Source organism: Crinia signifera, chromosome 5, assembly GCF_055691185.1.
Source record: "Crinia signifera chromosome 5, ASM5569118v1, whole genome shotgun sequence".
Classification (NCBI taxonomy): domain Eukaryota; kingdom Metazoa; phylum Chordata; class Amphibia; order Anura; family Myobatrachidae; genus Crinia; species Crinia signifera.
This window is the reverse complement of record NC_139221.1, coordinates 113,324,939-113,339,689: the sequence shown is the minus strand read 5'-3', so window position 1 is coordinate 113,339,689 and position 14,751 is coordinate 113,324,939. Positions and strand designations below refer to the sequence as shown.

The following is a 14,751-nucleotide window of genomic DNA, read 5'->3' as shown; positions in this document are numbered from 1 at the left end:
ACACACAGGAGTGTGACACCCGCACTAGTACACACAGGAGAGGGAGGAGGGGGGGACAACGACTGGGGGGACAGAAGCTGGTCACGGGGGTGTCCCGTAGAGGTGCTGCGCCAGTGGTGCACACCTGGACACCACTGGCGCGCACCTATTGTATAGCAGTGGGATTGTGTGTCCTGTGTGACATATAGGAGGGGAGGGGGCGCCACAAATTGTGCTTGTGCTTGTGAAGTTTGCCTGAAATACCGTTTCAGACAAACTGTACACATTCACATAGCAGAAAAAACGGCAAGGAACCGTGTAGGACTCTGCTTTTTACACGGTTCGAAATGCCAGTTAATTTAAAACGGTAAATTGCCTGTGGTGCATTCACAGTGCACCCTTAAACGTTTTAAAAAGGGAAAAAAACGGCAATATACCGTTTTAAAAGTGCGATGTGAAAGGGGTATAAGCTTGCTGGTTGGTAACTGTGTTTACCTTCTGTGTAGTCTGCAATGTAACTACCTGACAAAAATATAATTATTTTGACTGAGAAAGTCCTAAAAACAAAGTAAATGCTGTTGCCATGTTTTTTTACATGTGCGTAATGTAAAGCAAAACTATTGTGTGGACAGTTCTGCTGTGTCCAGTGACATCTCAGTAAAGTCTCAGATGAGTTACTTGCCCCCCCCCCCCCCCAGGAAGATTTTGTTTCTGCAATGGTTACTAGAGCATTGTTGGACCAGCTGGTTTCTGGCCACTGGGAGGACACATCTAAGGAAGGCTCGGTGGTCGCATTACTGAGAGACTTTCTCTAGTCAAAATGTTAGTTACATGGTGATCGTATTGCCCTCCCGATGTCTGCTTCAAACCTCAGGTACCTAGTTTCTGTTTGGACTTTCTTTAGGGGTAAGTCATGGCAGTGACTGTGTCCCTTTTAGGTAGGATGGAATTACCATTGTGCCTTACTTGAACAATCTCCTCAAGGTGTGGATCCCAGCTATTGACTGTCATCTCAACTACTCTCCCTATTGCTTAGCTTTTTTTAATCCATTCAGTGATGGTTGGTGGAAGAGACTCCCCACAGTGGCATTTCTCTGCTGATTACATCCTGGGTCATTGTGACTGTGGATGTCAGTCTTCTGTTTTGGGTTACAGTATCTTGCATCTTCACCTGAAAGACCATTGGTGTCTCTGGAACATTTCCTTGATCTTTCTGGTGCTCAGTCTGTCTTGGTGGGCAGGCTAGTCAGGACACAGTTGTTCAATGCCATGGTGGTGGCATATGTCAACCACCACAGGGAATGCGAAGAGTCAGAACAATGGTGAAGGCTGCTTGGATCTTGAGACATCTGTTCTGCGATCTCCACTGTGTTTATCCTGGGGGTGGGCAATTGAAAGTGGACTTCCCAGCAGGAATGCTGTCCTCCAGGAGGAGTGGTCTTAGAACAGCTAGTTTGGAAATTAAGCCTACCACATTTTTTGGTGCGAAAGACAAGTGTGTTATAATTCCGTTTTTCTTCTTTCCTATTTTTTTTGGCCTTCCTTCAGGATCTTTTATAGTCTGGTTTCCATATAGGTTATTCCAAGATGCAGATTTTGGCGATGTCCCTTTCCAGCTTATGTTGGGTCTGTCATTGTAGAGGTTCATACCCTTTTTGCAGGACCTTTTGTGTGTTCAGCCTCTCTTTTTGTCACTCCTGTCCATTGGGATCTAAACATTATTTTGGCTTCTCTTCCTGTGGCACCATCTGAGCCTTTGGAGACTTTTGAGTTAATACTTTTCACCTGAAAGTTTGTTTTTATATCTATTGCATCATCACAGCAGGTCTTAGAACTTGGGGCCTTGTCTTCCAAGTCACCTTTCGCTGTCTAACCTGAGGATTGGGTAGTTCTGTCATTCCTGTCTCAGATTTTCATATCAACTAGGAAAATGTCCTTATTGTGTTGCAACTATCTTTTTTGGTAGACGAAAGGAATTTGTCTTTTTTGGATATTGTTGAAGTCCTTTGTATGTACTTTGACTGGACATTCTTGCTTTGGTGGGTTTTTTTTCCACTTACCGTTAAATCCTTTTCTCTGATTCCATTCTATTTGATTACATATTAGATACAATTCATTTTTCTTACATAACTTGTAGGTACAATGCACAAAACCTGAATGTGGGAAATGGCGTCAATTGACAAAGGAGATACAGTTAACAATTCAAATGGCAAAAACATACAGATGTGGAATGAAACTGAATAACTCACTCAAGGTAATGGAGCTTTATGGTGCTAGTTTTTACACACAAACGTTTGATATTCTTAATTATTGTTTTATTAACAATAATAATTTATGTTCTCTGGCAGGCAGAAGGGTCTGACCATTGTTCTATGCCAGAGGATCTGGTAAGTAAAGAAACAAAATTGAACAGTGAACCTATATATTATACACTATATTTTCTACTTTTTTTATTTTCAACAACATGGCCGGTTGTATGCATACATTGTGTTATGATGAATATGTATGTTCCTGACCAGCTCTGTGTCACATCTAATGCATGAAGTTACGGGGTGGTTCTTTTATATGGGTCACAGAACTCTAATAGTGTGTACACATGGTCGATTTAGACTTGCTATTTGATCGCATCGGGATCGAATCGCACGGCAAGCCACCCGACATGCATGCGAATTTGACTATATAGTGCAGATCTGCACTATATAGTCATTGCTGCCTTGTCTATCTGGGTTTCGATTTGTGCTGCCACAGGAGCGCGCATCAGGATCGCACGGTAAAACACCTGTACGATCTGCATGCGATCCCAATGCGATTTTGACTATATAGTCAAGATGGTATGCTGGATTGTACCGTGTGTACACACCAGAAGGTGACAGACCATTCTCCACTATAGATAATGATAATCCATTAAATATAAGGCTTGTGTCACTGTTCCCTAGAAATACTGAAGCGCATTGCTCACAGCTGTACAATTAAGCCTATGTAATACACAATTAATGCTGAATATTTCCATATTCATTAACAAGATACCTGTACTATAAGAAATACTGCAGCCCTTACTGCAAATGATCACAGACCAGAGAAGTCACATTGGAGATCCATAAACTATAGAAACGCTCCACCTGCAGCCTTCTGTCTTTATATAGCCATGGGACTCCTTGGTGACTTACAACATCCTTTACTTTTAATACAGTGCATACAGTAGGAGCAAGTTTCATCTTTGCTCCTTTGGTCATGGCTAGCCATGGCTATTCTATTGTTCTCAGCTGCAATACAATACGTATTGCAGCTGAGAACAATAGAATAGCCATGGCTAGCCATGGCCAAAGGAGCAAAGATGAAACTTGCTCCTACTGTACATTATACTGTATAATGGGGGTAATTCATCAAACCCCGCAGAATTGCAATCATGTGATTGCATTTTGATGGCGAATGGGGGGAAGCAGTGTGATGCAGCGTGTTCTAGGTGCCATCCAGACATGGCTGCTTTACCCTTGAACTGCTGCTGTGTCCCAAAAACACATGCGGTTTCTGTGATTGCGGTTAGAGTACAATTGCATCACAGAGCGCTACTTTACATGCAAGAGACAGCTGTTCGTTTTGTTTTTTTCTACCAAAACTGCACCTGCACCTGAACCTGAGTGAGGCCCAATATTCAGTATTGTCTGCTGCAGACTTAGACATGTTAGATGTGTTGTAAAAGAACTTTATTTTTGCTCACTGGCAGAGGGTATCTGAAGTATCAACTCAGCCGTGGTATGCAATGCTTATCCTCCCTCCATTGCTGAAAGACAGCCCTGCAGCTGTACTATTGGCAGCTTACTACCCTGACTGTGTCGGCATGAGTCCATCGTGTACCAGTACAAATCGTCTTCTTGGAGAAGGGAAATTGGAACAAAGCAGGGAAGCCCCTTCTAACTTGGCTAGTAAGGATCTGACACCAATACTTTATCATATGTTTTTTTTTTTTTGAATGTTTTTTCCTAGTAAACGTATCCTTTGTTCTACCTACTTCCCATCACTGTAGAATTTTGTTGTCCCTGAGATCTAAACAGTGATGATGATGATGATATCCTGATTTTATTGTGAGCTTGTGACTTAATTTGTTGTATTTACAGCTGCAGGGATTAATCCATATTTTCAGCCATTCTACCAACCCAATGAATGTGGCAAAGCACTGTGCGTCAGACCAGATGTAATGGAATTGGATGAGCTCTATGAGTTTCCAGAGTACTCTAGAGACCCCACAATGTACTTGGCTATAAGAAACCTTATATTGGCCCTGTGGCACATAAATTGTAAGGTAGGTTCAAACTAATTTGCAAACGGTTTAAACTTTGAATTGGACAAACAGCTTTTCTATCCTTTACCGTAAATGACTCTAGCATCAAATCAGGAGTCCACTACTACACTGGGTATAGAGATCGGGCTGGAGCAAGGCACATAAATAGTTAACTAATGTAGAATGAAGTTCTTTCTCCTCTGTTACATTCCCTATCACTCAGGGCTCAGTTTGGTTCAAGTGTGTTACTGTACTTTTATCAAGTATTATTATCATTTTCTTTTATATTCTGAGTGCTCTGGTTGAGGAACTCCATGGTACTGCTTAAGCTGGTAGATTTCATTGGTGTTTGTTCAGCCTCAGTCTGCTCCTATCAGCAAGATTCCTTGAAGGTTCACCAGGCCAATGGAATAGAGTGCCGTGTGCTGTTTTTTTTTTCTGTCATATCATGTCTGGTGGTAAAACATATAAAAGCTAAGCATACAATAAGCAAGGGGAAATGGGAAACCTCTGAACCAGTAGGTACTCAAAGTACTATACTAAACCCCAATTAAAATGAACTTATTCTATCAAATGATGGAATTGGGGGGGGACAATAAATGTAGACCACAGTAAACTGGATTTTAAGGCGAAGGGTCCTTATTCATTAGTGAGGGTAGCGTATTCTTCTGGTCTTATGCAGACACAACTGCTATAGTATTGTGCAGGTATACCCTCTCAGCCTTAAGGATCTTAACCTAATAATGCAGTTATAACGGTATATAACGATAATGTTGAGAAGGTATTCCTGCATAATACAATAGCAGTTGTGATCAAGAAGGACCTATTGCCCTAGAATCCACCATAATGATCTGTGGTGGACAGAATAACTTAGGGCCCTGAGGAAGCTAATCTGCAACGCGCGTGCCAGCTAGCGGTGCGCAGGCAGATTGCTCTTTTCTTTATTTTTCATATATATATGCATTTTGATTGTGTGTTCTAACAGTGTGATGTCTCACAAGTCCTTCTAAGGGCTAAGACTCGCCTACAACATTGCTCAGTATCATACTCTGTGTGCAAGACCATACTGCACACTGAGGGAGCAGTTATTACTATCAAGTCCCCTCACAGGGCTGAGATTCCTATCTGCATTTAACGCAGTGGAACACCCTGATTTACTTTAGAGGGACCTATGCTAGTCCATGTATATTTATATGTTCTATCCTGAGACATACACAGGGTATTCCTGTATAGTGTCTCAGAATATTGATGCATGATTATTTCACGACTAAAACAGAGTTGTAGCGAGCCTGAGGCACACGGAGTTATAAGAGGTTATTTAACCGACTCCTTTATTGGCACCCCATATTTAAGTCTGATAGCAGCAACGTGTGGGATCTGCAGACCTGCATTGCCGCACAGAATTGGGTAGCCACACACTGTTAATAAATTGACACACCAAAACGTTTAATACACAATAAAATTATTGTCAGCAACATCTGCCTGCCACCTTAGTTTTAATTGTGTGAACCTCACCTTTGTATGTCAACATTGTGTTTTTTAAATATTTTCTCACGTTTTTTTATGACGACTTAATAAAAGTTACATTTTACTTTTCTTTGGTGCACCGATACAAGGACATATCTATCTTCTTTCTTGTAAACTGAGTCAACCAGAATCAAACTCTGTGTAGCCATAGATTCGGGTACTCTTTCACACTGATCTGCAACCAGGTTTAACTCGGCAATTACTTGTGTTGTAGCTGCGGCGTGAAAGGGGTATAACTGAGGTCCTAGTGGATGTGGAGGAGCTTTATTCTAGATCACGTATGTCCAAACTATGGCCCTCCAGCTGTTGTAAAACTACAAGTCCCATCATGCCTTACCACAGTTTTGCTATTACGGAATGCTAAGCCTCTGGCAAGGCATGCTGGGATGTGTAGTTTCACAAGAGCTGGAGGGCCATACTTTGGACATGCCAGGTCTAGATAGTATTTGCTACAGTGTAAGCTGTGCCCGGTGTTGTAGTGTCGAATAGATGAATAACAAGTTCAAAATTCAAATAGGGAAGGCATAGCAACTGCCACCAACTGCCATCCCAAACTGACTGGCAATTTTGGAATGTGCTGCAGCCCCACTTCTGGAGCCGCCACTGACTTGAGATAGCCATGATATAATAAATGAGATTAAGCTCTTCAATATTCTGTAACACATACAATGAAAAGTAATGACTACAGTAAATGCTGTTTCAGCTACTGTTGGGTATCCTTAATCTTCAGACTCAAGGGAACAATCAAAATTGGGCAACTAGTAGAACATTTGGTTTGAAATGAGCAAAACTAGGCATAGTGCAATTACATTAAGTGATGCTTGTGTATTTTTGCATGATTCGTAGGAGGTGCTGACACCACAGACTTGTGCCCATCATATTATGGTAAGAGGTTTAGTTCGCATCCGATGCGTCCAGGAGTTGGAAAGGATTCTCTATTTCATGACCAGGAAAGGACTCGTTAACACTGGAGTTTTGTGTATTCCCTCTGGCCAGTATATCCTGCCAACAGACTACCACAGTGTAAGTACCCTGTACTCCTCGCTCCATGTCCGTGGTCTTCCTGTGATATTTCTGTTTATGCTTTGTTCTCATGCAGTTGGTTATGTTGTGCATTGTATTTTATGCTGTATTCTGTGTTTGTTTTTCCTTTTTATATAAATATGCATTTATGACGCCTAATAATTAAAATATAATAAAAGTATAGCTGAGGAACATTTAACACTGTCGTTACTGGTCATTATTTTCCTATTCCATTTGTCATATTATGTTGAACTTATTTTATTGTTTTTCCTTTTAAAGTATGAACATGAACTAAGTACACATATAGCCACTTTGTGCAACGTGTATCCACCGAATGTCTTGTCTCCTTCCCATACCCTAATTTCATACAGAAGTCTACCCATACTTAGTGTGCACATATACCTGCATTGAATGTATGTACATTCCTCTAGCTGCATGTGAACTCCAATGGACGGAGTCCGCTCTCCCATGTCTACCTTGTTAGCCTCCTATGCTGTCCTAAACTGGATTCTGTCAGGCATATTCAGCCCTGAGACCAGACCTATTCCATCGACAGGGATTACCCAGCATGAGAATCCCTGAATATGGACTAAATCTTGCAGCTTCATGAGCTGTGAGAAAAAGTCTACGAGAGAAGTGCAAAATCAGGGGTTCTGTGCAAGGAAAGCCTGTTTGATCCAGAATTTACCCAGAATCAATGGGTTTCCAAGCAGTAAACCCCGATTTTAGGCAATTTAATAGAGTAGCTTTTCCTTGTGCCATGGGGATTCTAGCAGACAATTAGTTGTGGCTGATTTTGCTATGCCCATTTGTGTGACTTCTGAACTTTATTTTTACTTATTCACATGGAATTTATAGGGTTTTTATGTATTACCTTTTGTTGCATAATTTAATTTGTACCACACATTTGCTATTAATTTTTATTATTTTTACATGTGTATTCATGTATTTGCATGGTAATTAATGACATGTGCTGGTCTACATCTGCTACATGAGCATCCGGATGTTGAACACTAGCTGGATCAGTTTGAATCATATGTATAGATCTATATATATAACCAATATCCACAGTTGGAATTGTCACTTTGCTTCTTACATACTGTATAAACTATGCCCTTTTTCTCCCCATTATAGAAGTCTGTGATTATTATTGGGGCTGGTCCGGCAGGACTGGCTGCTGCGCGGCAGCTTCACAACTTTGGCATGAAGGTAGGAGCACCTTTTCCTGTTACATATTGGGGAGAGAAAAACAAAACTAGAAGTTTGGGTGGCAGGAGCTGGCATTAGCCTTGTAACGACTAGAGTTCTATGTGGATTGTTACCAACATATTAGCATTTTTCCCATGTCTTATTTACAAAGCAACAACTGTTTTTGTTATTGGTATTTTGTGGAACAAAATCGTTTTCAAATACTCCTCTGTTACCGCTGCCTTTCCAACGCAAAAAGTACCCCACACTTTTAAATGAACAATATAATAATAAGGTGATGGGAACATTGGTGCTGTTACTCTAATAATATATATAACAAAGATTCAAAAGATTGCCTGAGTGGCTGAGGCCTGTTCACCTGACTTGTGCATGTTGGCTGTACCCAGTCCCGAGCCTAGCAGGTGTGGAGGGTGTGGTATGATTCCCCGACGTCGGGAACCCGGCCGTCTGTGTTTTAACAGTCGGGATCCCGACGTCTGGTTAATGACTGTTGGGATCCCGACTGTCGGGACCCAGTCCGGCACCCGGTGTGGAACCCTATTGTGAATACCAAGCTCTTTGCTTTGCATTAACAATGCATTCCTGCACATTTTGACTTTTGAGCCTGCAGTTTGCCATTCTTGTCCCACACCTTTTCACCCTTTCATTTTCACCCATAGTTACAAAGGTGATACAGGTGAGTATCCCTTATCCAAATATCCGTTATCCAAATTATTCCTAAAACCATAGTCTCCAAAATGTACCTTATTTTTTATTTTTTGCTAAAAACCTACTGGCACTAATGGGGAAATGATATGTAACTGGCACTAAATATGTGCAAGTCAGTATCTGAGATTGTGCACAAACTTTGTTTCATGTTTTAAAACCTTTTTTCATGCACAAATAAAATATATTTGTGTGTATTTCATGTGTTTGATGTTCTTATACAACATAAATGCAAGATATCTCAAGATACTACATTCAAAAATTAAAATATTCCAAAAATACGGAATAATCCGATATCCCAAATTCTTCTGTTCCCGAGCATTTTGGATAAGGGATACTCAACCTGTAGTGGTGCTGACTTACACATTGGGGGAAATTTACTAAGATTGCTGATCCTCAAAACTACCGGGATCGGCCGCAATCCGCCCAAAATACTACCTGAAAAATTTGGCTAATTTACTAAACTGCCGAAATCTCAGTATTCATGTTTTCAGATAGTGAAGTCATTAGTATTTGGCTGCTGGGTTTCCTGGCAGCTAAATATGGACGAGCATATGTAAAAAGAAAAAAAAAATAGACCATTAAATAATTTTAAAGAACCCGCAGTAGGTTCCTCCCCCCCCCCCCCCCCCCCCCCCCCCCCCATGAGTATAACAAGCCCCGTGCCCTTTGAGCCGGTGCTGATTGCAGAAATGCAGGGGAAATTACATATTGCATAAGGGTCCCTTACATTTCTATAATCAGCACCGTTCTGTTGGTCCAGTCTTTGTTCCCAAAATATGGGAGACAAAGGGCAGTATTCAATGAGAAAAATTCGCTGTGATTTCTGGAGAGTTTGTGCTTTTCACGCGGTGGAGAGAGGTTTTTTTTCTCCAAAGGCGAGCCACCCTATTCAATGTGAAATATTCTCCGTCTTTCTAAGTGATTCTCGCCGTCTCTCTCCGTGTAGAAATTCTCCATCTTTTGATGGAGAGCAGGAATGTGAACTTTTAAACTAAAAGGGTGTTTTTTTTAATTTTGGTGTCAAAAAATCAGTTTTTTTTTCTGTGAAGGGCCATGTTATTTTTATTCATGTGCCTATAGCACATGAATATATATTTAATTTTAAAAAAAATATATTTTTTTACATTTTTTTTTTTTTTACACAGTGCAGCCAGCAGGGGGCCGGAGCGCTCGAGCCGCTCATTAGATATTCATATATTCACTGCACCCGATGCACGTTCGGGTACAGTGAATACTGGGTCCCCCGCTGGCTATAGGGGGGGGCAGCCTGTGCTGCCTGGGTCCAGGGGAGCCCTGCTCCCCTCCCCATATCCCCTGCAGCAGCCAAGAGAGACTTTAATCTCTCTTGGCTGCTACGTCCCCCGGCTCCCTGACAGCTCCCTGCCGCGGACGCTCGTCCGCTGCAGGGGTTAAGACTCGCCGCGAGTGGCGGCGAGTCTTTAACACGTTGAATAGGGGCAGCAGGAGGCTCCGGAACACGGAGAGTGCATGGCGAGAGAAAAAATCTCTCGCCATGCACGGAGAAAATTTCACATTGAATACTGCCCAAAAGGAGAAGGGTCCCCCGTATTTTAGAAAAAAGCACTGGGCTCCAACAGCCAGGCGTGTCATGCCACTTATGTAAGACCACGCGGCCAAAACATGACAGCAGTGGCTGGTCAGCCCTGGCAGCGTCCCTGGGGGAGTGGGGACCCCCCACCCCAATAAAAGTGTTGTCCATTTTAGGATCTGGGATTGGATACTTTTTGACCACAGATGCAAGCTTGAGGGGCTGGTTTTGGTCTTGCTAGGAGGCTCTTATGCCGACTATTTTTGTTTTTTAGCCTTTGTTTGTATTATGTTTTTTTTTTTGTACAAATCAATAATGAAGCATTTCGCTAAATAAAGGGTAATTGTACTACAAAATGAAAACTTGTTATTTCAGTGGAATATTCTTTGTATATGTATTTATTTTTATTTTCTATATGTAGGTAATGATACTAGAAGCAAGAGACAGGATTGGTGGCAGAGTTTGGGACGACAAGTCATTCAAAGGAATTACTATAGGGAAAGGAGCTCAGATTGTGAATGGCTGCATTAACAACCCCATTGCGATTATGTGTGAACAAGTGGGTTTCTTTTTTTTGTTAATTGTATTTGAGTTAAGTATTATAAGATTTCTGTAATGCTTGCAAAAAAATGAATTGTCCACATACACCTATCCGCTAATCAAGGGAGGGGCAATAAGTGGCCCTTCAGCTGTTGAGGAACTACACATTGCAGCATGCCTTGCATCAGTTGCATGGTCAAATAGCAAAACTAAGGAAAAGCATGCTGGGATGTGTAGTTCCTCAACAGCTGGAGGGCCGCTTATTGCCCACCTCTGCACTAATCGCACCAGAAAGACCATATCCACTTGCCTGTGGCCTCCTCTGGCCTATTTGTGCTTCTTGCCAGGTCTATACATTGTGATGTCTGTTCCTGGTTATAATACTGCTCAATAGGAGGAGGGGGGGGGGGGGGGGGGTACCTGTTTCTTGTCTCGTGCCACTGCAACTGTGAAAGAGGCCACATGCCTCCCCCATATTCACTACATCTGAATGTGGCAGATTTTGGATTTTAGAACGCTTTTTTTTTTTTACCTCCTTTATCTTTAAAATGTAGGAAAATCCGAATAGTTTTGCCTTGGTTCCCGATGGAATTACAGTGAATAAAAGTATGCTTTTATAAATTTGCAAGGCTATCTTTGTTTTTGTTTTTCGAAAACATCAGATTATCCCGTTAAAGCCCAATTTTTTTTTGGGGTGGGGGGGAGAAAGTCCTTTCTTTGGGCAATAGCACAAAGGATCTGGGATAAGTATGCGGAACCGATTTGTTATTGCGACTTGGAGGGCTGATTATTTGGGATTATGCTCCGCATGCATAATCTTTGATAAGGGCCAGCATCAGGGATAATTGAATATCACCCGGCGAATGAATTAGCTGCTGTAATGTAGCGCAGTTAATGGAATTACACCCCAATATGCTATTTTTATTATTATTGTCATTTTATTTATAAGGCGCCCCAAGTGTTTCGCAGCGCCGTACAAAGGAACAATACAGGGAGACAAAACTTGGCATAACTTTGAATAAATAACAAAAATAGAGTACAAATAAAGAGCGCCACAGATCAATACACATTACAGCTTAAACGCAAGTAGTGAGGACTCAACCAACATACAACTAGAGGCTTGAGGCCAATGATGGAGATGAGTATGCAGACGAAGATGGTCACTGAGTGTTGGAGTATAGGAGAGCTGTGAGTGAAATGTGAAGGGAAGAGGGCCCTGCTCGGAGGACCTTACAATCTAGTAGGAGGGGGAGACAGACAGATTACAAGAGGTGCAAGCAAGTGGGTGGTGGTTAGATAGCAGCATTTAAAATGGCAAGGGGTCGGAGAACCAGCTAGTTTATGCAGTCGAAGGGTATGTTTTTAAGAATAGGTGAGTTTTCAGTGCCCGTTTGAAGCTTTGCAAGGTCGGGGAGAGTCTAATGGAGCAAGGGAGTGCGTTCCACTGAAGGGGTGCAGCACGGGCAAAGTCCTGTACTCTAGCATGGGAAGCAGTGATCAGGGTGGAGGAGAGACGACAGTCGTCAGCCGACCGTAGAGGGCGGGAGGGTGTATGAATGGAGATGAGGTTAGAGATATATGGAGCAATGGAATTAGAGATGGCCCTGTATGTGAGTGTGAGGTGTTTTAAGAGGATTCTGTAGGGGAATGGGAGCCAGTGCAGATTTTGTTGAAGGGGAGTGGCAGAATTAGAGCGGCGGGAGAGGAAGATAAGCCTGGCTGCAGCATTGAGGACAGATTGGAGAGGAGCCAGTTGGGATCGAGCGAGGCCGGTGAGGAGAGCATTACAGTAGTCAAGCCGTGAGATGACCAATGAGTGGATGATCAGCTTAGTTGCACTCTCTGAGAGAAAGGGCCTAATGCGGGCAATGTTGCGGAACTGGAACCGGCAAGAATGGGCCAGGGCTTGGATGTGGGGTGCAAAGGAGAGGGAGGAGTCAAGAGTGACACCCAGGCAGCAGTGTTACAGTTGTTACAGTTCAATGTATTATTGTTTGTATTTATTACTATTATACTACACGATTGTTAGGATGAACTGCTCTTGTTTCCTGGCTGTATGTGAGTGCATGAGGTGCTTTCTTTCTTATCTTTCTTCCTCACTTTTCCAGTCATTTTATCTTCTGAATTTACAGATTGGTATTAAAATGCGCAAACTGCGAGAGAAGTGTGATTTGATCCAAGAAGGTGGAAGATTAACTGACCCGACTATAGACAAACGTATGGATTTCCATTTCAATGCCATACTGGATGTTGTTGCGGAATGGCGAAAAGATAAGGGCCAGAATCAAGATGCCCCACTTGGAGGTATCATTTAATTTATGTATTGTCTGTATAGATCATGGGGCCCATAGTAAAATGGGCATACATCTGTTTACTGTAAACCACGCATTAATACTTTGCATTGGTCACATCTCACACTTGTGACTCCATACATCTTGGGAGTGGACAAGGACAGAAGAGGTGATAAAATGGAGTCCAACTATAGTAATGTCATTTTTGTAAACTTAGAACTGAGACAGACCCTCACAGATGACCAATATACCGGTCAGTAGCTGTATCATTTTCTGTTGCAAACACCGTAGCTAGATGCCCTTTATGGCTGATTGCAGTCACCTCTGAATCTGCTCTTACCTGTATGAATTATAGAGGGTTATTTTTCCATTTAAATCAAACCTAACAGCAAATGGATCTTTAATGATCAAAACACATGATAAATAACCTTTCTTGTGTTCATGACCTTTTTTAGGGGGTTATTCAGACCTGATCGCTTCTCTGTCAAGTAGTGACCACCCCCCCTCCCCCCGAGTGAAAATCTGCCATGTGTAAGGCTGTGCATGGCTTGCAAAAATCACTCTTATTGGCAATTAGCTGCAAACCCATTAGCAACTCATTCACCATCTAATGATTCTTCTAGTGTGCGCAGTCTGTGCGTAAACCAGATCCTAATCAGCCTGTGCGATTGAAACAGGCTGATCAAGGCCAGAGATGACTTTACATAGCTTCCCTGAAAACGCCTGGACACGCCTATGTTTTTCCTGACACTCCAGCAGATGTCCACCCCCTCCCCCCCCAAACACTGGCTCCTGTCAATCAACTTGCCAATGGCTTGCTATCAGAACAGACGCTGGATTTTTTGCTGAATGGCCTCACGCATGAGTGCTACTATCTGTGTGCATTCACAGTCTATCGATAATCACCCGACTTGCAAAATCACAGGGCTGCGAGCTGGTCTGAATAACCCCTTTAGCTGTATCTTTTGTATGCCTGTCATAAGCTGATGGTGCAGATCTAGAAGTGTGTTCTGCATCTTCTATTCTAATGGCCAGAAATGTCAAGCTTCAAAAGTGATAAAATGGAGAATGATAAACAACCAGCTCCTACCTATCATTTTCTGTAACATGGCAGTTAGGAGCTGATTGGATGGTTGTTTATCACTCTCCATTTTAATACTTTTTGAAATTTGTTAAATCTGGCTCTAAATGTTCTATAGTGGATATTCCTCCATAGCAATAAGGTAGTGTTACGACTGCATATCAAAATGATGCAGTATGTTTGTGGTGTCAAATGGGGTTGGGATCATTCGGTCTACAGCAACTAGGTCGACAGGCAGCAAGGTCGACATGGGTCTAGGTCAACATGGGTGTAGGTCGACACAAGCTTTAGGTCGACTTGGGCAAGGTCGACAGTCAAAAGGTAGACATAGGGTTTTTCAACACTGTCGAAATGGACACAGTATAGAGTGCACCGCATCCCTTTGGGCACGGTGCCTCGCTACGCTCGGCAAACTATTTTTCCTCTACCTCCCCCATGGCAGCCCTCACTCATGGGTTTCTCCCTTCTGGGTAGTGCATTTGGAAAGGAAAGAAAGACACCAGTCCCAGCCCCCATAAAAGGGCTCCTCCTCCTTCCTCCTGTGTCTTTTTTTCCTTTCCGGGTA

General features: G+C 42.4%; 1 protein-coding gene across 2 annotated transcripts in view; it reads left to right on the top strand.

Moving 5' to 3' along the window:
- KDM1B (lysine demethylase 1B) overlaps positions 1-14,751 on the top strand; it is a 97,935-nt gene that overhangs the window by 31,285 nt on the left and 51,899 nt on the right. For both annotated transcript variants that reach the window (XM_083187864.1, XM_083187865.1), the window contains exons 6-13: positions 2,117-2,233; positions 2,328-2,366; positions 3,704-3,902; positions 4,095-4,279; positions 6,632-6,808; positions 7,943-8,017; positions 10,696-10,833; positions 12,947-13,118. In XM_083187864.1, the coding sequence (XP_083043990.1) occupies positions 2,117-2,233; positions 2,328-2,366; positions 3,704-3,902; positions 4,095-4,279; positions 6,632-6,808; positions 7,943-8,017; positions 10,696-10,833; positions 12,947-13,118 (1,102 nt within the window). The remainder of the gene's footprint in view (positions 1-2,116; positions 2,234-2,327; positions 2,367-3,703; positions 3,903-4,094; positions 4,280-6,631; positions 6,809-7,942; positions 8,018-10,695; positions 10,834-12,946; positions 13,119-14,751) is intronic.